Source organism: Anomaloglossus baeobatrachus, chromosome 4, assembly GCF_048569485.1.
Source record: "Anomaloglossus baeobatrachus isolate aAnoBae1 chromosome 4, aAnoBae1.hap1, whole genome shotgun sequence".
Classification (NCBI taxonomy): Eukaryota; Metazoa; Chordata; class Amphibia; order Anura; family Aromobatidae; genus Anomaloglossus; species Anomaloglossus baeobatrachus.
In genome coordinates this window covers 232,953,260-232,977,778 of record NC_134356.1, presented here as the reverse complement: position 1 = coordinate 232,977,778, position 24,519 = coordinate 232,953,260, and the positions used below count along the sequence as shown (strand labels likewise).

Genomic DNA, 24,519 nt, shown 5'->3' with positions numbered 1-24,519 from the left:
GTTGCACGGGGACGCACAGAGGTGCCTACGCACGTGTGCCAGCGGGAGTCACAGGATATGGCACGAGGGTAGCACAGAGGTGCCCACGCACGTGTGCTTTCAATAACCAGGTGAGTCCGGTGGAGACTCGAGGAGCTCACCTGGGACAGGAACACGGCCTGTTGAAGGAGATACTGCCGGAGCAGCAAGGCAGGAACACGGCCTGCAAACCAGGTGCTGCCTGAGCAGCAAGGGCAAAGCCCACAAAAGACAATAATGCCTGAGCAGTGGCGTGGCAGCACGCTGCCAGACATCCAAACATAGAAGGACGGTCGCGCGCCGCCATGATGGCAGGGGGAGCTTTTAAGGAGGTGTAGCTCCACCCAAGGGCGGGTGCGAGATGGACGTGACCCAATCAGGATTCGTGACGTCTTGGCCCGGCCAGTCAAGATTCAGCACACCACCAGCCTCGTTATTGGGCCGTGTGATATCAGTGAGCGAATCAGAAGACGTCACGTGGGGCACATACTCATCTTCCTGCCTCTGGGTCATAAAGGCGGGATCCTCGGTTTCACAATGTGCAGAGATAAGGGAAGTCTTGCTGCTTCCCTGAGCATCCATCCTTTGCACACTGCGCAACCTCCCCGACCCTCTGTGATGCTGAGCAGGAGGGCTCGTGGCAGACAAGGGATGGGAGACCACTCTATTCCTTGCAAGGGGAGAACCACTAGGTGTCACCCTTCTGCTGTGTCTCCGAGGAGGCAACTCCTGCAGACTGTGCAGCCTCCCAGACCTTTGGTGCTGCTGAGCAGGAGGGCTCGCGGCAGACAAGGAATGGGGGACCACCTCATTCCTTGCAACAGGAGAGCCACGAGGTGTAACATATATATATATTAATATATATATATATATATATATATATTAATATATATATATATATATATATATATATATATATATATATATATACTGCAGGGTCCGCTCTGGAGCGGTGCTGGGGGCAGGTGACAGCTGCGAGCGGCAGCGTTTGATCTCCTGCTCCCGCTCATATAATATGCACAGCCGCTGTCCAGCAGTGTGGTGCTGAAACTGCATCACGCTGAGGGGCTGGGGCAGCGGGGCATATTATATCTGCCTGTGCTCCCTTTGATCGCACATGATTCCCCCTGTTAGATATGGCCCCCGTGCTGCTGCCCATAGTAAAATAAAAAAAAGCTTTACTTACCTCCAGCGCTGATCTCCGGTCTCCGGCTGCTGTTGTCTGTGATAAGGCACCCAAAGGTGATATCACTCTGCCGTGCCGATCACATGACCGGCAGCAAGAGACAGGAAGTAAGGAAGCCGGAGCTCAACTGCGAGGAGGGACAGCGCTGAGAAGGTAAGGAAAGAGTGTTTTATTTTATTATGGGCAGCAGCCTGGGGGCATATCTAACACAGGGGAGATGTGCCATCTGTAGTGGCCATGGGCAGCACACATGGGGGCCATATCTAACACAGGGGAGGTGTGCCATCTATAGGGGCCATGGGCAGCACAGGGGGACGTGTCCCAGCACAAGGGGGCTATATTCAATATAAGGGGGACATATCCAGATTAAGGGGGGGTAATTTTAGGGTTGGGGGGCTATGAGGGACATATACCCTATATGAGTTGTTAGACGGACACTGGCATTATAAGATGGACCCCATTTAACATTAAAAAAAAAAATCTCTTTTCCTTCACCAAATTTGGGAATGCGTCCTATAATCAGGTGCGTCTTATAAAGCGAAAAATACGGTGTGTGTGTATATATATATAGCAGCCCATATACAATCATTGAATATTTGAATAATGTAGCAAGTTATAAAAAGTGTGTGTGTGTGTGTGTGTGTGTGTGTGTGTGTTTGTGTGTGTGATAAAAAAAAATTTGTCTAGATTTTCACCTGGACCTAAAAAGAATTGAGCCTTATTAGCCTCCATAAATTAAGGTATAGGGAAGCAAACAAATAGGAACACACAGGGGGTAGAGATGCAGTGGCACATATTGCCGGATTCTCTGGTGGAAAAGGGCATAATGTGACAGTGGGGAAATCTTTTGGAGCGTACCTTTAGAAACATAGAACATTACCTCAGGTTATTTGAATCTCAGTGTAGGTGGGGAAGACGATAAGATACATAAGTCTGGTCTATATGTCATGGGTGATGTCAGGAGGAGTTTTTTTCCTCTCCTCTTTGAAGATCATCGCTAAATCATTAAGATTTTGAGGCTGTTGCTTGGCAAGTCAGAGCTTCAGCTCCCTCCATAAGTTTTCTATGGGATTAAGGTCTGGAGACTAGCTAGGCCACACCATGACCTTAATGTGCTGCTTTTTGAGCCACCCCTTTGTTGCCTTGGCTGTATGTTTTGGGTCATTGTTGTTCTAGAAAACCCAGCCATGACCTATTTTTAATATCCTGGCGAAGGGAAGAGGTTGTCATTTTATGGTACATGGCTCCATCCATTGTCCCATTGATGCGGTGATGTAGTCCTATGCCCTTAGCAGACAAACACCCCCAAAACATAATGTTTCCACCTCCATGCTTCACAGTGGGGACGGTGTTCTTTGGGTCATAGGCAGCATTTCTCTTCCTCCAAACATGGCGAGTTAATGCCAAGGAGGTCAATTTTTGTCTCATCTGACCACAGCACCTTCTCCCAATCACTGTCAGAATCATCCAGGCGTTAATTAGCAAACTTCAGATGGGCCAGCACATGTGCCTTCTTAAGCAGTGCGACTTTATGGGTACTGCAGGATTTTAAGCCATTATGGTGTAATGTGTTAGCAATGGTTTTCTTGGTGACAGTGATCCCAGCTGCCTTGAGATCATTAACAAGTTTTCCCCATGTAATTTTAAGCTGATCTCTCACTTTCCTCATGATCCTGGATATCCCAAGGGGTGAGATTTTGCATGGAGCCCCAGATCAATGTCATGTCGCTTGGCGCTCATTTTGTATTTCTTCCATTTTCTTACTGTTACACCAACAGTTGTCTCCTTCTCTCCCAGCATCTTACTTATGGTTTTGTAGCCCATTCCAGCCTTGTGCAGGTCTATGATCTTGTCCCTAGAAAGCTCTTTGATCTTGCCCATGTTGTAGAGGTTAGCGTCTGACTGAGTCTGTGGATTCTTTTATACAGGTGACAACTGTCTTTAATGAAGGTAACTTATTGATTAGGAGCGTCTAAGTGGTCTGTAGGAGCCAGAACTCTTAATGGTTGGTAGGGGATCAAATACTTATTTCTCTCTGCAAAATGCATATAATTTTGTTTAATATTTCCTTGTTTTGTATTGTAAGAAAACACAAACAATTCAATATACATTAAAAGGTATGCAAACTTAATGCAGATTATTAATAATAAAGCATGGAACATATCCATCTTATGCTTTGCATAGTAGTTAATGGATCTGAGAAAAGCAAAGCCAAATTATAGCATTAATGTATAGTCAATTTATGTCCCTATGCTCTCACAGTTTTACACATATCGAGCATATGCTCAGTTTAACAACAGAGAGGAAAAAGAAATATAGGTATGAGAGAACTCATGATGCCGCCCCGTGCCCCCCACATTGCCAAGAGATCTCCGACCACCACAAGACAGCCACTTATGGTAGTGTGCCCTGGTCCAGCCAGGGCTGAAATTGCTGTGACTCCCTGAATTGGAGCCATGGATACCATGTAGCAAAACACATGGAATCCGTCTTATCATAGGGGATCAAATATTATTACTCTTTGCAAAATGCAAATAAATGTATATAATTTATACAATGTGATTTTTTGGATTTTATTTTGGATATTCTATCTCTCACTGTTAAAATTAACCTACCCTTAAAATTATAGACTGTTCATGTGTTTGTCAGTGGGCAAACTTACCGAATCAGCAAGGGATCAAATAATTATTTCCTTCACTGTATACTGAGGGGGAATGAGTGCATCATAGAATATGGGGTTGTATAGAGCAGGAATTAGTTAGAAATATATCATATAAAATAAATTACAAAGCTTCTGCAAAACAATACAAAATATAGAACTGATAGCACAGTGTATACAATGATGTTGATCTGCATGAACCCATAAACTTGTATGGGTAATTATGACCCAAGACACTGAGGAAAAAAGACATGTCTCCGTGATTTCTATTGGACACTCACTCAACAAAGAAACTGAGATTTGAACAGCCCCATAGATTTTAATGGGAAAGCCATGGCTAGAACATGCATGTAAAAATTGGACATCTGCATGAGGCTTTAGCAGTTTGATTCTCACAGACCCTACCCACCCTCCGTTTCTTCGATCTCTTCTTTTTTTATTTATTTTTCTCCATAGAATTATGTTTTGACAGTAGTTCCCGATCATTAGACAATATAAATAAAAACAAAGTATGACAATTATTCAATAATTGCCACAGATATACTGAAATCCGTCTCCAATCTAATAGCAGGCTGCTTCTTGCAGAGATCTCCATGGCACCAGTTTAATAATTAATACAGTTGCCTTTCTTTCTATTTACCTTTGTTTTTCAGGCACTCCAACTGAAGAAACCTGGGCTGGTGTTTCTTCTAATGACGAGTTTCGGAACTACAGTTTTCCCAAGTACAAACCTCAGCCTCTCATTAACCATGCTCCAAGGTAAGGAGTCATTTGTGCAGCAGTAACCTGCAGTTCTGGAATGAATGTGCACAAACAATATTGGATTATGGATGATTTTTTTCTTTAGACTTGTAGTATAATGATGAAATGATAAAGCTGCCCTTAATGCACATTTTCTACATTTCATTGGTGTTGGTACACTTTTACTTGGAGTCATCATAACTGTTGGATAACTTGTATGAGATGTTGTCACAGAAATATTTAACAGATTTTCTGCTATGGTTACAATAAAATGGTGCCCGCTTTTATGAAGTCTGATCTACTACATGAGAAAGAAAAGTACTGCAATGTTCTAATGTATATTATCACCACTCCAGCATTTTATTTTGTTTTTATTTTATTTTTTATTTCAGTGTTGGAGTGGTGTCCTGATTTGTAACCTGGAGCACCAGAGGTCACAACTCCATACAAGTCTATGATAGCCTTGTTCTGGTTCTCTTGAACCTAATTATGCTGGTGTACTTGGAAAATTCACTCAACAATTGCTGTCTAATTCTGATATTAAAATGAGCATGCTGAGCTTATTTTTTTATTTTGGGAGGAAATACTTCAAAAAGGGACATACAGTAATTCTGACATGGATTTTTAAGTTCGGTACATACATCAGCCATAGGTTTATTTAAAATGTATGGAGCTTGGATTCTGAAATGTGGTGATAAACACTTTAACATGCTGTTAGTGAAGAGCCGTACAGCTGAGCCCTGGGTACCATTATCGGCAGACAATCTCGAATGTATATATGGATCCTATTTACACTAATATATTGTGGTATATATTAGTGCAGCAGATATTTGTTCTGCTGATGGACTTGTTAGAAAGCATTACCTAAGCTAATTGCACCTGTATTCATTTCTCACTTGTGGGAAGTGTTTTCATCTATTCCGGTTTTCTCCCCCTTAGAGGTAACTTGTCAGCAATGATTTTTTTTTTTCACACCTGGAAGTGTTGGTACGCCTTTAAAGATGCTTGTCTTATAATTATAATTGTCTTTTTTGTAGTTATGAGAAATACAGCATAAGTCATCTACAAAAAAACCAGGCTGGCCGTTCACTGGGGGCGTATTGATGCACCTTTAGACAATCATGAACTCGTTCACAGTGATCTTTCAGTTTAAAGGGAACCGGTCACCAGTTTTTTTTTACTATGAAACCAAAAGTGTCGCCTTCTGCAGCTCCTGGGCTGCATTCTATGAAGGTGCACCTTGTGCCCTGACTCCCCTTGCAGACACCGAAAATAACTTTATAAAACCTTGACCCGTTAGGTATGCTAATGACATGTGGGGCTCAGATGGGTGTGCTCATTTTTGTCTCCTGTCCCTCCTTGTGGCCTTCTTAGCCATCCTCCTTTCATGATTGATGTGATGACGCTGCCATCATCATGCATGCTGCTCATCCAAATCACGTGTCTGTGCAGTCATTCCTCCAGCTCGTGCAGGCGCAGTTCGCGCGACCCGGTTGCGGTGTTTGCGCATGAGTGAGTTATGGTGTGCAATGTGCTTGACGTCCCCTGCGTTATCCTCGTACCCAACCATAATCTCGCGCATGAACCGCACCGCGCGAGCTGTGCGAGTCTGTGGAATGACTGCACAGACGCGAGATTTGGCCGAGCAGCGTGCATGCTGACAGAGGCGTTATCACGTCAATCATGAAAGGAGGATGGCGAAGAAGGCCACAAGGAGGGACAGGAGACATAATGAGGACGCCCATCTGATTCCCACAGGTCATTAGCATACCCAATGGTCAGGTTTTATGAAGTTATATTCGGGGTCTGTAAGGGGAGTCAGGGCACAAGGTGCATGCACATTCATAGAATGCAGCCCAGGAGCTGCAGAAGGTGATACTTTTGGTTTGATAGTAAAAAAACTGGTGACAGGTTCCCTTTTTAACAGGCTGTCGCTCGTTTGTTGGGTGAAACGATCTTTTGATTTGCAAAAAACATACTCTCTCTCAGCAGCATCTTATCCATTTGTAGACATGACCTGCACTGACAAACAGTTGTTCAGTGCGTATCTTTAACCACAGTTTGGTGTAAACAGGTCATTTTAAAAGATCACCGTATGATCAAAGGTAGTTAGTTTTGATGGTTGGTCTGTTTTACAGAGCCTTCAGATTGTCTGAATTGTATATACCAATGGTCCACTATCTCCAGTAAAAGGGTCTTGTATACCATTTTGATTAGACATCATGTTAGAGAAAAATCATCTAAAAAGACAGTCCGGTCTAGATCCTTATAGCCACATTGAAGACCATGGTAACTGCAGAAGTGACTGTTGCAATCCTGAATCTGTGGCCGATTTAGTATTCAGAGTATTCAGCTAGAAGCAATAACAGGAGGCAACGGAAAAGCATTTATTTTGCCTGTAGAATACAGGCCAGTGGTACACTGTCATGGAATGTATTTGCCTCCTTCCTGATCTTTAACTCCAAATTTCCGATTTTCAGTTTTTTATTTTTTTCCTCCTCCTTCTTCCCAGAGCCATAACTTTATTTTTCTATCCATATAGACATGAGGGTTTATTTGCAGAACGAGTTGTACTTTTGGATGACATCATTCATATTTTTTTATTTTTTTTTATTTTGCCACAGTGTTTACCAATCAGGTTAATAATTTTTTATATTTTGATAGATTGGACTTTTCTGAACTTGGCGAGACCACGTGTATTTTTTTATTATCTTTATTTTTAATGGGACAAAAGAAGGTGATTTGAACTTGGATTTCTTCACATATTTTTAAAAACTATTTTATTTTTTACTGTTTTAATGCCAAACCATTGCTGTATATAGTAAAAATCACTGTCTCCTTTGAAGCCTGGCCACCAGCAGTTTTCAAAGAAGCGCTACTACAATAAGCACCGAGGTCTTTAGCAGAGCCCCTGAAGTCATAGCAATCCTTTGGAGACTGCAATACCATCTCGGGCACGTCGATGAGCTCTTTAAATGGCACATAGCCAAGTGAAAATTAAAAGCTTAACGTTTTAACATTCGCGAGTGGAGCAGAGCCCGCGATTGTTAGCAGTAGAACCTGGCTGTAATACACAGCCATTACCTGTCAAGTATGGGGCCCGCACCATACACCCGCTGCTGACTTGCACCATACATGTACGGCGGATGTCGTGAAGGGGTTAATGTTGATATTCATGGCACTGAACTTCTGATTCTTCCCATATCAGTACACAATCTGCCATTTCACGTCTACCACTTCCAATTGAAAGATTTCCTCTACTTCGATGACCATGCTGTTAAGCTGCTGCTTATCAAGTGGTCGGCCCAATTTGCCTGATCAGTTCTATTACGAGATGTGCTAAATGCATTGGTACTTGTGACTAAGTGTACTTACATTATCATCTGCTATCGTTCTTATTTTCTGATGTGTTCTGTTGTCTAACAATCTACTTGATTTTATTTTAGGTTAGATTCTGAAGGAATCGAGCTGTTAACCAGGTTTCTTCAGGTAGGAATTTTGTGCATGTTTCATAACAGGTATACTTGAAGATAAATATGTTATGAAATGTAAAGAAAATGATACATGGTTTACTAAATATTTTAAAAATATAAAACAGAAAATTGTGATGTGCATTTGTTTTCAGCCCCCTAGAGTCTGATCTCCCTAATTAAAATTCGGAATGACCAATTACCTCCAGAAATCACCTAATTGGTAAACTAAATCCACCTGTGTGTAATTAATACTAATGTATAACTACAGTTGTTCTGTGACGGCCTTGCACTTTGAGAACATAAGGGTGCAATCAGCATCAGGAAAACCAGGGAACACACCAGACAGGTGAGGGATAAAGTTGTGGAGAAGGGTAAAGTAGGGTTAGGTAATACAAAATGAACACACAATCTGAATATCTCATGGACAACAGTTTAATCCATCATCCAAAAATGGAAGGAGTATAGCCAAACTCCAAACCTACCAAGACCGGGCCAACCATTGAAACTGACCTCCCATGCAAGGAAAGCCCTATTCAGAGAAGCAGCCAAGAGGCCCATGGTCACTCTAAAGGAGCTGCAGAGATCCACAGGACAATTTAGTCTTATCCGCCATAAATCTTCCATTTAATGAATAATGGCAAGAAGAAAGCCATTTTTGAAAGTCCCATTTGCAAAACCATGTAGGGGACTCAGGTAGCATGTGGAAGAAGGTGCTTTGGTCAGATGAGAGCAAAGTAAAAAAATTTTCACGAACACAGCACATCACTCTGAAAACACAATCCCCACCTTCAAGCTTGGTGGGAGCATCATGCTGAGAAAATGCTATTCTTCAGCAGGGACAGGGGAGCTGGTCAGAGTTGATGGGAAGATGGGTGCAGCTAAATACCGTGCAATCCTAGAAGAAAACCTGTTAGAGGCTGCAAAAAATGTGAGACTGGGACATTGGACCAGGATGAAGGTGAACACTAGTCACCGAAACACGTAGACCGTGATGTTGGTGCACATACCTCCACCCTTGTATCTATATTGCCGACATGAACATGAAATAGTTTCTTAATGGAGTTTTGAATAAAAGCTATATTTATGGCAATTGGATCACCGCTGGATTTTTTCCTTTTTTTCTAAAGCTTATTCATGTGTTTGAATGGCCCAGTCACTGTCCAGTCCTAAATTCCATTGATAATCTGTGACAAGACTTGAAAATTGCTGTTCAGACATCACCATTCAATCTCACTGAGAGCTATTTTGCAAAGAAAAATGGGCAAAAAGTTCATGTGCAAAGCTGGTAGACATATACCCCAAAAGACACTGTTTGCTGCATTTATTGCAGCAAAATGTTGTGCTACAAAGTTTTGATTCGAGGCTGAATATAAATGCACTTCACAATTTTCAGATTTATATTTTTAAAATATGTAGAAAGCCATGTATCATTTCCTTTACACGTCACAAATTATTGCTACTTTTTGTTGCTATAGCCAGGGCTGTGGAGTCGGTAAGCCAAACCTCTGATTCCAACTCCAAGACTCAGACTACTTCATACAGTTGAAACAAGAAGTTTGCATCCACTCTTTATAAAGACACTTCTGCAGGTTGTTCTCAATGTGTGACATGAAATCAGAAAAAACCTTTCCCTTTTTTAGTTCAATTAGGATTACTACAATTATTTATTTGCCAGCTGCCAGAATAATTAGAGAGAGAATGCTTTAAGGCATTTTTAATACTTTCTGCAAATTCAAAAGTTTGCATCCATTTCATTAGTATTTGGTACCATTGCCCTTATACTGTATGACTTGGGGGAAACATTTTGGATCTCCTTCCACGAGTTTCTCACAATAGTTGGGAGGAATTCAGGCCCATTCTTCCTGACCGAACTAGTGTAGCTAAGCCATGTTTGTAGGTCGCCTTGCTCACACCAGCCTTTTTAGCTTTGCCCATAAATTTTCAATAAGATTGAGATCAGGGCTTTGTGATGGCCACTCCAAAACATTGACTTTGTTTTCCTTAAGAACTTTGTAACCAGTTTAGCAGTATTGTTTTGTGTCACTGTCCATGTGGAAGACTCATTTCCGCCCAAGCTTTAAGTTCATGGCTAATGTCTTCAAGATGTTACTTCAGTATTGCCACAAAATCTTCGTTCCTCATGCAATCTATTTTGTGAAGTGCACCAGTCCCTCCTGCAGCAAAACAACCCCACAACATGATGCTGCCGCTCCCATGTTTCACAGTTGGGATGGTGTTCTTATGCTTCAAAGCTTCTCCCTTTTTCCTCCAAGCGTAACGATGGTCATTATAGTTTCGGCTGACCACAGGACATGTCTCCAAAAATTAAGGTCTTTGCAAACATTAATCTGTCTTTTTTATCTTTCTTTTGGAGTAATGGCTTCTTCCTGGTAGTTATCTTTCAGTCCATGTTGGTACAATGCTCGTTTCACTGTGGTTAATGACACAATTTTACCAGCTTCCGCCAGCATTTTCACAAGGTCTTTTGCTTTTGTTCTTGGGTTGATATGCACATATCTGATCAAAGCACGTTCATCTCTGGTACACAGAACCCATCTCCTTTCTGAGCGATATGATGGCTGGACATTCCCATCTTGTTTGTACTTGCGTATAATTGTTTGTACAGATGAACAAAGCACCTTCAGGTATCTGGAAATTGCACCCAAGGATGAACCAGACTTGTGCCAGTCTACAATTCTCTTCCTGAGTTCTTCGCTGATTTCTTTTGACTTTCCCATGATGCTACACAAAGAAGCAGTGTGTTTCAGGTGTGCGTTAAAATACATCCACAAGTGTGTCTCTGATGTTGCCAATAAATCTATCAGAAGCTTCCAAAGACATGACATCATCATATGGGCTTTGCCATATTGTTTAAAGGCATAGTACTATTAGTGTAAACTTTTGACTTTGCAAAAAGTAATAAAAATGCCTTAAAACATTTATTTTTCTCTCATTATTCTGGTATTTGGCAAATATAAATAATTTTGGTTCCTAATTGACCTAAAACGGGAAAGGTTTATTCTGATTTCATGTCAGATAGTGAGAAAAACATGCAGATGTGTCTTTTTCGATAGTGTATGTAAACTTCTGGTTTCAACTGTACATGACTCTTGTTTGTGATAAATTTACTGTAGTAAAATGGTAGCATCACTACTTATATCATGCAGGTGAAGTGCAGCACAGATTCATCTCAACTAAAAACCTATATTCTTTCATCAGGAATAGAACAGACATTTATGACATTTCATAACTTTCCCAAATTCTTACAAAACAATATTCATCACATTCTGCATTGAACCCATGTTCCCAATCTAATATATATAGGTGTGTGTGTGTGTGTGTGTGTGTGTCCGCTAAAGGAATCCGTACCGTCGCATTTACAATCACGAAATTTTGCACAGACACTCCATGTGACTCAGGGAACGTCATAGTCTGTTTGGGCGGGAAAATTTAACCCCGTGCTTTCCAGTTACTCTACAAAAATTCTGCAGCCATTAAACTGAATGGAGCTGGGAGCTACAGACTATAAATAGCAACTGTCAGTGGTTGCTATAGGAACAAAATAAACTGTTAGTATAAGATAGGATAGACGGGTAGAGAGACAGAAAAAGACAGCCCGGGCAAAGAGACAGCCCGACAGACACAGAGAAAGAGAGAGACACAGAGATACAGAGACGAACAGAAACTCGAAGAGAGATAGCTACTATCCCGGGCAACGCCCGGGTACTACAGCTAGTTTATTATATATTTTAGGAGTCGGTCAATTTTCTACAGACTCCAACTCCACTACTCCGACTCCACAGCCCTGGCTATAGCACATAAAATCTCAATAAAATACATTTTAAGTTAGTAGGTGTAATGTGAAAAAAGGAGGAATAGATTATGGGGTATGAATACTTGTTCAAGGTATTATATATCAGAAGGTGGCTGGCCTAACTAATGATGTGAGCCAAACAGCAAACCCCCCTTCACACACAGCATTCATGACATGATTGCACAGAAAACTGTCAAGTCAAACACAAGACAGTTTTTTAGGTTCTGACACCTAAAATCCCAAGCTCAGCTGAGGCTTCACTCTCCTCTGCCTGGATCCTGCTGAAGCTTTGGAGCGCTGTGATGTGCGTCTGATCATTAGCATATTAAAGAGTTTGTCAGTTGAAGGAATGGCGCTCCAAAGTAATATCAAAAAAGACTCTAAGTCTAGGGAATACTATATGCATAAGACCAACCAATTTATTCCCAAAGAATTTAATTTTTATTATAGAATATAAAATTTGATACCACACCATTTAGTGAAAAATAACAAAAAACATCAATTTGTCTCAGATTAAACCAATTTTTTGATGACCCCTGGTCTTGAATATCAAGAACAGGGTTTACGTTCAGATTATCTGACAAATTGATACAATTCAAGTACATATAAAATACAATACAGGTTCACATAGAAGGACAGTAATAAATCACACCAAGTCAGACTTAACTTCAGGATTCTAAGTAATTCTTAAGGCACAATGGTCCATGGATATATAGATCACTTAGGTAATGCAATCCAGATGAGTCCAAATAGGTCACAAGGCATTTGATATCCAGTCCCACTGTCAATAGGATGAATCACCGATGAACCGCGCTCCAAAGATTCAGCAGGATCCAAATAGAAGGAGAGTGTAGTCTGATCTGAGCATGCATGCTCAGACTGCCATCACTCACTCAGGTATCCCTGCCCCCACCAATGATGTGCGCTGCTTAGTGGGTCTGTTTTCAGTCCCCAGATCGGCAGTAGCATTGACTGCATCACAACAGAGCAATATAGCACCCACACAGACATGAGTTTACAGGAGCAAGAAAGGTAGTTGAAAACTGTTTATGAAGAAGGGCTAGGACATACCTTTAACATACTGGAAATGGCTAAAGATGCAGCTAATGATTGGCTGAGCAGGCATTTTTGTTCTGTCACGGAGAGGACCAGGAGGCAGAGACTAGGTAGGCGGCATAAAAGGGGTCTGGAGAGTCTGTGAGCTTGAGTATTGATTCTTAAGGCATTTCAGTTTTACTCCCGAACAGCCTCTTTAATGACCGTAAGATTCTGAGCGTAGTGATTGCTTGATATGTGAAAGCAAAAGAGCGGAACAGGAATCTAAAAATGGTTAAAATGAATAAGTAAATTGTCTTCTGCCAATTAGTGTAGACTTTGCCATGTTGGTCTACTTATGCCGTTCACAAGAATGGTTCTGATGTATTAAAGACCCAGATGTGATTGCCTCTTGTAAGTAATAAACATATGGGATTGACAAAATAACCACTGTAGATGTATTGTTCTGCCGCCTGCCCTATACTATACATACTATACATATAGTACTATACATACTATATGGGGTCTTAACAAACCTTTATTATCTTGCAGTACGAGTCTAAGAAGAGGATTTCAGCAGACGAGGCTATGAAGCATGCTTACTTCAGAAGTCTGGGAACAAAAATATATAGCTTACCAGAAAGTAAGAATCCTGTTTCTAATTTATGTTCTACATAGTTGCAGTTAGCTAGAAGAAAAAAAGAACAAACTTGTGTCCAGTATTCTTATTAATAAAATAATTTCTGGAAGAGACAAAGGCGCAGATGGCGTCTTATCCTGGTGGAACCAGAATAACATAGCACAGAAGACCCTCACCTGGGGGAGTTGTGAGGGTCACAACTACCATGAAGGCATAATAGATCACCACGTTGGCTGGCGCAGACGCAGGGGATGAATCGGTATAACTAGAGTAGAGGAAAGGGTTAACCTGCGCTGCCGTGTGGCTAGAAGAAATCACTCTGAAGTAGTAATCGTCGTGATTTTATTCAACGCGTTTTAGAGTCTCTTCAGGATTGTATAGACTCTGAAACGCGTTAAATAATAAAATCACGAAGATTATTACTCCAGAGTGATTTCTTCTATCCACACGGCAGCGCAGGGTAACCATTTTCTCTACTCCACGTATACAGAATTCTCATTGACATTTTATAGTTTTCCTTATGCATCACTTTAAGACCCCTGACCTCTGCAAGATGGTGCCGATCTGTACATGTAGTAATGCTGGCACACTCAACATCCCAACAAAATTCCCCATACGTTTCACAACCGCACCGAATTATACATACGATTACCAGTACTATAGGCGAGTCTCTGAAATGTTTCCAATAGTATGCGGAGAGCATTGTACATACAGTACGAACTACCTCCTAGTATTGCCTAGGAAAGCCATGAGGTAGTGCTAGGTGAACAGGTCTGTTTGTATGGTAAGGCTCTTACACAGAGCAGCCTACAATGAAGTGTGAGTTACCATGTTATACATTTGTTTATGACTTGTACATTTTTATCTTTCAGATATATCAATATTCAGTCTTAAGGATATCCAGCTGCAGAAGGATCCTGGTTTCCGGAATTCTTCCTATCCAGAAGCGGGTAGGTGGCTTGGCATTAATGATTTAGCCAGTTCTTGCCTGGTTAGACACAGCAGACGCTTTTAGGGTGAATTCTCAGGCTGCAAATTTTGCGACAGAAATTTCTACGACGGAAAATCAATTCCATTAATCTGAATAGGAGATTAATGGGACAGTTGCAGAACTTTTCAAAACTAAATTCACGGCATGTAAATTCACCCTTACACTTCTGCCCCCCCACGCTAGTCATGTTTTTTTTCTCCCAAAGTGTTCTTTTAATACAGGATTTCGACCAAGAGACAAGACAAAGTTTTTTACAGTGTGTTTTTGATTTAGAACTCATTTGTTGTTACCTTTGGGGCTAATTTTATGCATTAAGGTTTTTGATTTACACTCATCTTTGTAAGTATTTTTTTAAATACCACTGCTGTTCTTTATAGTCTATGCAGTTCCACAAAATAACCCTATGTTTTACTATCCATTTAATGGTCTGAATAAATAATTCTGTAGTTTTTTCTAAAATCGCTAATGATGGCCATCATATAATAACAATCTTATGCATCTAAGGGGAAAAAATGTGCCTCTTATTTAAATTATAGAGAACAAAGGTTAGATAAAGCGAAGAGACAATGTAAGACATTGTAGAACAGTTTATTGCAAGATGAATTTCAAGATCAAGTCCCATAGTATCAATTAATTAAGAAAGCATCCAATCTAGACCAAGTTCCACTTAGGTTATACATGCAATAGATATAAATAGCCGTTCTTGCACAATTTAAACAACACCGTGGACTGCATCAGATCAAGAAAAACAGAAAAATTATACAAAGCCCGATGGTAAAATATTCAACCTGCTTTTAATGTTGTACTTTCAAAATTGGGTATTAAAGCAGCATTTCCATTTAATCTCCGTTTTCTTACTGCCTGACTAGTTTCGCCTCAACAAGCTTATTCAAAGGCTACGGACTCTGTTATGAGATTTTAACTGAAATGCTATTTTTAGAATGATTTTTTGCAAGTATAACATTAAAAGCAGGTTCAATACTTTACCATTGTTTTGCACAATCTTTCTCTTTCGACTCATCTGATATAGACCACATAGTGTCTTTTAGCGAATACCTCCATTTGGAAAGTGGCTTTATATAGAAGCACTAGGAATGGGTCGAGAGGATTGGGAGAAGTATTGTGACTTACAGAGGGTTTTGTAGTAGTGTGGAGATGGCGAGAGTTGCATTCGAACGCTGCAAAAAAGACAGATAACTGGAAGATCATTCAAACATAGTAACAAAAAGGAGACAATTGCACTCTGTAGCGCTAAGACATGTGGAACAATGAAAATGGGAATATAGACATGCATTACTACTATGAAAAACATGTAAGAATTGAGATACTTAGCACACAAAAATTGGCAGTTTTTTGTGAGCCCAACGGCAAGGGAACAGTTTTTTTTTTTTGTTTTTTTTTTTTTAATGGGGTCCCTATCATACTAGTGCCTCTCTATCACCATTCTGCAGCATTACTACATACAAATATTCATCCTTACAATCGCGATCATTCACACATTGACTCATTGTAATGTGTCTTCCCGTCTTGTTTGCAGGGCACGGGAAGAACAGAAGACAGAGCATGCTCTTTTAAGATGTTTTTCGTATTTATACCAAGATCAGAAGTTTTAGTGGCAACTCTTCTGGTGGACAATGGACTGTTTGTCAACTCTGACCTACTGACAGTGGAGTCATTTTATTTCAGGCCTGCATTTTTTTTCCTTTCTTCCCTTTTTTTTAATATATAAATATATATATATATTTGTTGTCACAGTGTGACGAAGCTTGTACAGTCGGTTTTGAGGTCTCCTCTGCTGTTAGAGCCAGTAGGTTACAGCTGTAAATGTGACTAGCTGCAATTCTCGTGCAGGCCAGGACTGAGACACAATGCGTCGTTATTTATTGCCGAATCATTGCTGCTAAATGACTACTGTCTGAATCTGTACCACAACAAGCAGTTGAAGGCCTGAAGAAGTTGCAGTGGCTTGATAATCTGTGAATGCATCATCGTTTTGATTTTTTTTTTTTTTTTTTTAGCCCAACATTTTTGTTTTATCTTATGTTTTTTTCTTTTGTTTTAGTTTATTTTTATTAAATTGTATTGTTTCCATTAATGCTATTTTGCTTTGCGTGGCCCTGATCCCAGTGGACCATAGGTGGTGATTATCACAGTTTCTTCCTATCCAGCTATAATCGGCTACAATATTTTGTAGGTGCACAAGAATCGATATTTTCGTAGGGTAGGAAATAATCGGGTCACCAGCAAGTGCTGGTTATGATGGAAAAGAATTCTCTCTTGTAATAATGAAATACTTTGTATTTATAAAATAGCAGAATATGCCTCTGGCATGAGGAGAAAAGAGCAAAATGAGTTGCATGCCACTTTCATTAAGGCCCATTTCACACGTCCGGCATTTCGCCGGATCCGGCACACATGCAGCACAGTACATTCATTTACAGTGGAAGTGCGACACCATGTGGACAAATGAGGTTGTGCGTGAAGCACATAACCGCATGGTGTCGCGCTTCCACTGTAAATGATTGTACTGTACTGCATGCGTGCCGGATGTGTGAAACTGGCCTACGAGAAATCAGATGCTTGAATTTAGATTGTATCTATTGTTCAGCTGGGGAGTGGGAAGAGCTTAAAGGCACATTGGGGCAGATTTACTATTCATAAGGCATTAGAATTCTGTCGTTCGTGCTATACGCTACATTTATTTAGTGTTTTACACTTTTGTAGCGCCTACGTGTGGTTTAATGAAATGGGGTATGTCTTAAGAAGTGGCGCATGGCTCCAAATGCTTGTGGAAAACATGGTAAGACAACCAGCGTGTGGTGGTAAATCCACGGCATGTGATTCACCCTTAGGTAAGTGTCTAATCATGATCCAAATTTATCATTCAGCATGAGCCACTGTGATAACTTTGGTGCATGTTGTTTAATGAAAGGCTGCATTCACATAACAGTGTTTTCAGTCAATGTATAGACTGCAATGTTTGGGCTGGCCACTAGTCGCTTGATTAGACTGGGCAGCCTCATAGGCATATATGAGACTATTTGGTTCAGGAGACTGGTGATTGGTTTGGCGTTGCAGTTTATACAGACTTGTGAATATAGCCTAAAGCAGTCTGGCCTGGAGTTAAGACCCTTTGAGTAAATCTGCCCCATTGTTTGTGTAACAGATAATACAACCTTTCGACAATATTTTATGGCCTGAAACAGGACTGGACGTGGAATGCTCCTTTACACACACTTCGTTTGTCATCTACTTTTTCTCATAGATTTGTTTCACATGTAGCAGAGTGGAGTCTGTTATATAAAGGGAGACTCCTAGGTTATATTTTTACATATCAATGGGACCAGAACCCCACCAATACCTAAAACAAATGTTCGGAGGTGACTGCACAGGATCACTGCTGTGCAGGGAACTGCGGCACACCTGAATTAGGAGGGGAGAAGTGAGCGAATTTATGCAGGGAAAGTCAATGAAGGAGTTGTGGTGCTTAACCCTTCATTCTGAGGATCATGGGGGCAAAGCTGTTGGGACACCCACAGTCAGAGACTGATGGCACATTATAGCAGTATTCCATAACTTAGGATTTATCTGACCTTTTATCTCTTCAAACTGCATTGTAATGCTCTCCATCAGCCTTGCTATATCGGCACATTGCTGATATATGAGCACTACATATTCCTAGTAAATACTAAACTATATGAATAAAAGGGATATCGGTCATGTTTATATCTGTTCTAAATCGTTAGGAAGTTCCAACTGCGATAGGAAAACCAAGCATACTTCTAGTCCCATTGTACATCATAACTAAAACAAGTTGGTAGTAGACTTATTATTGTCCTTTGACTGTACAACTAATAAGAGACTTTTATTCTCAAGACTACAGAGGTTACCTGGGTTGAAAAAAATGCACAGGTCCATGAAGTTCAACAATTCCTGATCCTGGAATCTCATGCTCAGAGGACTATGGTTCAACAATACTGGAAGCTGGTCACAAGCCTCTAGCATCTCTATATAGTATAAATGAAAGGGTACAACGTGCGTGTCACAATTCTCATATGGTGGATTGCGGACGATAGCGTCAGATAAGGCTTTGTAGCATTTATGTACCATGCAGTATTATAGCGCAGCATTTAAAGGGGTTATCTGGGACTATTTTTAATTTTTTATTTATTTATTTTTTTGCTATGGGCTTAAGAATTAACAGGCAGGTAGTTGGTAACAACCGGCTTGTTGCACAGGGCACCGAACCTTCATACACCATACCCTCTGGCTATTCAGCGGCTTCCACTTATGTTGTGTCTACAAGGCAGCAGCTTCTCTTTCATTCTGCTCTATTGTTGATTGACAGCAGGCTCCCCCGCATTTCCACAGTGAGGAGCCGCCTGTCTATCAGTCATACCCCATCAAAAGATCAGCCCGCAAGAGGAAGCGTACTCTGTAGACCAGGAGAAGTTGTATTGCTAGTGCAGGTAGTTGGCAACTACCTACCAGGTAGTTTTTATGCCCATAGTAAAAAAAAAAAAAAAAAATGTCCTGGGTAACTGCTTTAATGGCCACCCCATGCATAAGTATGCTCTGTTAACCAGTAGTCCTAAAAGTACGAGAGCTTCTCCCCTAAAGTTACTCTTTCTCTTCATCGGTTTTACTCAAAGTTGGGATCTGCATCAGAAGTTGTCACGTCTTCATTCTCTGAAGCATTGCGCTCACCTCTATCATATACACCATTTTTCTCAGCATTTACTGAAAGTGAGACTGTAAATCTTCAGCCATCAGCTGGTGTATTCTGAATGGCCTTTATGGCTGTGATATGATCTAGCATTTACAGAAAGAGACTTAGCTGATGTTAACAGTATTATGTGACTTCCTCCTTCCAAATTTTTTCTTTTATAAAATTTGTGACTAGTGTTTGTGGAACACGTGGGTTGTTTCGTTAATATAACCAATATAATATGGGGTATTTTTTATTCTGATTTTGTTAGAGACCAGCAAGTTCATGATGACTAGCAGAGAATATTGGACCACTACTGCTTTTCATACATTGTAAATGGGTTTAATTTCCAAAAACAATCCGTAGAGGTAACAAACTGCTGTTTCATTGAAACTGACAAGCCTGTATTCATATATTGTACTTTATGAAGTATAAATATTCAGTGGAGATACAATAGTCTTGTTTTCAGTCACATGGGGGACAAATAATTCTTTGTTGTAAGGCGCTTTCCTTCCATCTGAATTTTGTGTACTACACAGGAATGTGTTCAGTTTTTTTGGTTTATACTCCCGACACCCTGGTGCTGATTTCTACGGTGTTTTATAAAATTGTCCAGGTTGAAAACACAATAAACTGGTTCTTAATATTTGCCATTTTCTTTTCATGGTTTTCCAAACCGCATGTGATGGCCATTGCCATAGGCCAGTAGGTAACCTCAGCGTTACAAATAATGTCATATACAGCGTTCCTTATAGGGTATGTGCACACATTGAGTGTTGGCTGGAAACGCATGCAATACTTGTGTAATCGTCACCTTTTTCGTGCATTTTTGTGAGGGGTGTTTTCTCATTTGAATGGATGAAAAATTCCGAAAGAGTTGACATGCTACAGATTTCAAAGTGCTCCAAATCTAAAAGGAGAAAAAACCGCCCCATGTGCACAACACTTCAGAAATCTGGTGGGGGTTTTTTTTTTTTTCCAGCAAAAACGCAACATGTCAAAGTAGCTATATAAAGAAATTATAAAGTTCACCATTTTTTTAAGTACTGCTAGCATACCGTTCTTGTATTGTGGTTTTTGCATCATGATACACCTCATGGATGTTTCCTGCAGGGCTGTGTGGAGTCTTAGTCGGTGTCCATTTTGTTGAAGTCGGTATAAAATGGACCGACTCAGACTCCTAAAATATATAATAAATTGGGAACAGCGTGTTAATGCAGTTTGTGATTAATATTTTTTCATAAGCATTTGGGAAAGTCATGAAATGTCCTATAAATGTCTGTTCTTTTCCTGATCAAAGAATCTAGGCTTTTAGTTGAGAATCTGTGCTGCCCTTCAGCTACATGATATAAGTAGTGATATTACCATTTTACTACAGTAAATTTATCACAAACTTGAGTCATGTACAGCTAAAACCAGAAGTTTCCATACACTATCTAAAAAGACATACGCATATTTTTCTCACTATCTGATATGAAATCAGAATAAGGCTACATTCACACGACCATTCCGTTTTTGTGGTCCCCAAAAAATGGTCCTGTTTTTCCATGGATGCATCAGTGTGACAACCGCATCTGTTCCGTATATGGTCTGTGTGACTTCCGTTTTTTGTTTTGGTTTTTTTTTGCGGACCACAAAAAAATGGAAGGAGAGTTGCATACTGTCCAGGGTATTTGGCCAGATGCTGGTCCCTATATAAAGTCTATGGAGAACAGAATCCGGCGCAAAGGGGTAGGAGCAAGCACTACATACTCACCGGCATGGCTGTCACACTGCTCTCGCGGTAGCTATTTGATCTTCCCAAGCCGGCCGCTCATTAGGCTCGTTTCATATTCACTGCTGCTCTGCTAATCGGCGTCTGTGATTGGTTGCAGTCAGACAGCTGTCACTCAGCATGGGGGCGTGTCTGACTGCAACTAATCACAGCCGCCAGTAGGCCGGTCTATATCGTACAGTACAATAAATTTAAAATATAAAACTGCGTACGGTCCCCCCTAATTTTTGATACCAGCCAAGATAAAGCCTCACAGCTGCTGGCTGGTATTCTCAGGCTGGGGAGACCCACGTTATTGGGAGCCCCCCCAGCCTGAAAATATCAGCCGGCCAGAATTGCTGCATCCGTTACATGCTACAGTCCCGGGACTTTACCCAACTCATCTCGTATGCCCTGGTGCTGTGGCAAATGGGTTAATATTGATACTAGCTGTGTAATTTCACTTGGCATCAAGCCCTGTGGTTAGTGATGTCAGAGTCTATCACATTCCAGACATCAATAACCCAGTCAGTAATAAAAATTTGTTTGTCTATTTTTTTTTTTTATTTGAAAAAACAGTCTCCAACACATTCCTTCTTTCATCAATTTATTGGAAAGAAAAAACACGATGAGCCATACTTACTGTCCCAGTCAATTTAGAACAGAATGTTCCCCATTGACTGGGAGAGCAGTGCAGTGACCTGAGCTAACATCAATAGGTCAACCAAGGTCACCGCAGGGGATGACTAGCGCTGACTTCATGAGGTTAGGTACATTACCTGCGGTGATGAACGCTGCCGCACTCCTGACGTCAGCGCTAGTCACGGACTTCCATTATCCACCGCATTCAAAGCGAAGTATCGTGAGTGGCCCGTGATGTCACTGCTAGTCACAATCTCTGGCATGGAAGTCAGTGATGAGCGCTGACGTGAGGAGTGAAGGACTTAATCACCGCAGGTAATGAACTTTGCTATCCTCCTAATGTCAGCGCTTGTCATCCCCACAACTGCTGACACTGCTGTGCCAGCAGATGCTGACACTGCAGTGCAAGCAGGAGCGGGGCGGGACACAGACTACAGGAGCACCCGACGGAAGTCACACGGAAGTGCTTCCATGTGGCTTCTGGGATTTCTTCATCGTTCCTTATGGGAGACCCAGACCATGGGTGTATAGCTTCTGCCTCCGGAGGACACACAAAGTACTACACTAAAAAGTGTAGCTCCTCCCTCCGAGCATATACACTCCTTGGATAACCAAATATAGCCAGTTCAATGCTTTGTGTTCAGGAGGTCACACATCCACACATGCATTCTCTTTTGATTTTTCATTTTTGATTTTAAAGAATTGGAAGAAAAGCGGGTCCAACCTGGACTCCCGGCATGTCCCTTCTCACCCCACTGTGTCGGCGGTGCTGTTAAGGTTGATTCGCGCTCCTTCACCATCCCTCGGGCTCTGGCTTGAAGTGGGAGCCATCACGGTTCTCACTGCTTTGCAGGAGACCGGTCTCCATCCGCAGCCCTGTCAGGACCCTGCCGGACGGAGCGCTCATCCCTCAGGGACCTGGCCCTGCGTCTCATAAGCTAAGTATTGAGACGTTATTGAGGGGTCCCTGGTACATTTATTGTGGGGAGTGTGTGTTATTTACTTTGCTGTAATTTCCGGCCGGTTCTCTGTTTTTTTTCCTGAGAACCGCGCCGAGGGTGCCTGCTTGTCGGCCGCTTGGAAAAATTTAGGCCCCGGCTTCGGCTGCGACCTACTTTCGGTTTCACTGCCCCTGCATGTCAGTCATGCAGGGGAACAGTGCGGCGCCGCCCACCGGCCGCTCAGCACAGGGGAGGACACTCCTCTCTGAGGAGATGTTTCCCTCCCCTGTATTTCTCCTTGGCCCTCCGGTTCCCGCTCTTGGACTAAACCCCGCCCCCCCCTCTCTCCGGCGCCATTTTATCAGCGTTCTCACACTGATCGGCGCTGGCTGCTGCAGCTCTGCAATCTGTCTGGGGGTCCAAGCTGTGAAATCCGGAGGGCACACAAAATGGTCTGGTAAGCCACAACCTCTGGTTGTGGACTTTTTTATACACTCTCTGGGGGTCATTCTGAAGGAGTGTGTTCTTTACTGCAGAGCCTCCACCTCAGCAGCATGTCTGTCACTAGGAGCAAGGCTGCAAGGCTTTACTCTATATGCACTGCATGTAAGCTCATACTGCCTGAACCGAGCACATATCCACATTGTGATGCCTGCTCTAACATGGTGGTGCCTCAGCCTGGAGTCTCCCCAGGGGTCCCTCCGGCTGCTCCAGCCCCGGTGGCTGAACCCCCGGCTTGGGTAGCATCGTTTTCTAATGCTATCTCCCAGTCCTTTGCCGACTCCATGGGACAGCTGTTCCGGACTCTGCTGACCATGCATCAGCCCCCTTCTCAGGGCGCCTCTGCTGCTCCGACTCGCTCTGCAGAACTCACAGAGGATTTTTCATCTGTTCCCAGACCCCGTCCTCCTAAACGGAGACGCAGGGACTCTTCTCCTTCCTCGTCCCACGGCTCTGATTCACGAGCTGAATCGCAGGGCGAGGAGGATGCCTTTACTGTGGGCTCAGACGCTACCTCTATGTACCCCATTGATCTGACCGAAGGTGATGCAGATGTTAGTGATTTGATTGCGTCCATTAATTCCGTACTGGACCTCAATCCCCCAGTGTCAGAGGAACAAGCCTCTCTGGTAGAAAAACACCAGTTTACCTCACCTAAGAGAGCAAGGAGTATGTTTTTTTAACCACTCCAGTTTTCAGGCCACTGTGACCAAACCCAGGGCCTGTCCTGACAAACGCTTTCCAAAGCGCAGTTCTGATGACCGTTTTCCCTTTCCACCAGAGGTGGTCAAGGAGTGGGCTCATTCACCAAAGGTAGATCCTCCGGTGTCTAGAATCTCAGCCCGGACAGTTGTTTCTGTGGCGGATGGCACCTCACTTAAGGATTCCACTGACCGCCAGGTTGACCTTCTGGCCAAATCTGTTTATGAAGCGGCAGGGGCCTCGTTCTCCCCGTCTTTTGCAGCAGTGTGGGCTCTTAAGGCCGTCTCTGCTTCTCTGGCGGAGATGCATTCCCTCACCAGGGAATCTATGCCCGAAATGGTTGCCTTAACTTCCCAGGCTTCGGCTTTTTCATCCTATGCCATGTCTGCCATTCTGGAGGCTTCTCACCGCACGGCGGTGGCTTCCGCTAATTCCCTCGCGATCCGCAGGATCTTGTGGCTTCGAGAGTGGAAAGCAGACGCTTCTTCCAAGAAGTATCTTGCTGGGCTCCCTTTTGCTGGGTCCCGGCTGTTCGGTGAACAACTGGATGAAATTATTAAGGAGGCTACTGGCGGGAAGAGTACTTCCTTGCCACAAACTAAAACCAGGAAACCTGTCCAGGGCAGGAACCAGTCGAGGTTTCGTTCCTTTCGTTCCTCTAACTGGTCATCCTCTAAGCCCTCAGCCTCGTCCACTAACTCAGCCAAGGATCGAA

At 42.2% G+C, this 24,519-nt stretch overlaps 1 protein-coding gene across 1 annotated transcript in view; it reads left to right on the top strand.

Moving 5' to 3' along the window:
- CDK17 (cyclin dependent kinase 17) overlaps window positions 1–19,916 on the top strand; it is a 216,131-nt gene extending 196,215 nt beyond the window's left edge. Inside the window, exons 13-17 of the mRNA XM_075344742.1 lie at window positions 4,517–4,622; window positions 8,051–8,093; window positions 13,479–13,569; window positions 14,439–14,516; window positions 16,095–19,916. Coding sequence (XP_075200857.1) covers window positions 4,517–4,622; window positions 8,051–8,093; window positions 13,479–13,569; window positions 14,439–14,516; window positions 16,095–16,132 — 356 coding nt within the window. The 3' untranslated portion in view covers window positions 16,133–19,916. The remainder of the gene's footprint in view (window positions 1–4,516; window positions 4,623–8,050; window positions 8,094–13,478; window positions 13,570–14,438; window positions 14,517–16,094) is intronic.
- The last annotated feature ends 4,603 nt before the right edge of the window (window positions 19,917–24,519 follow it).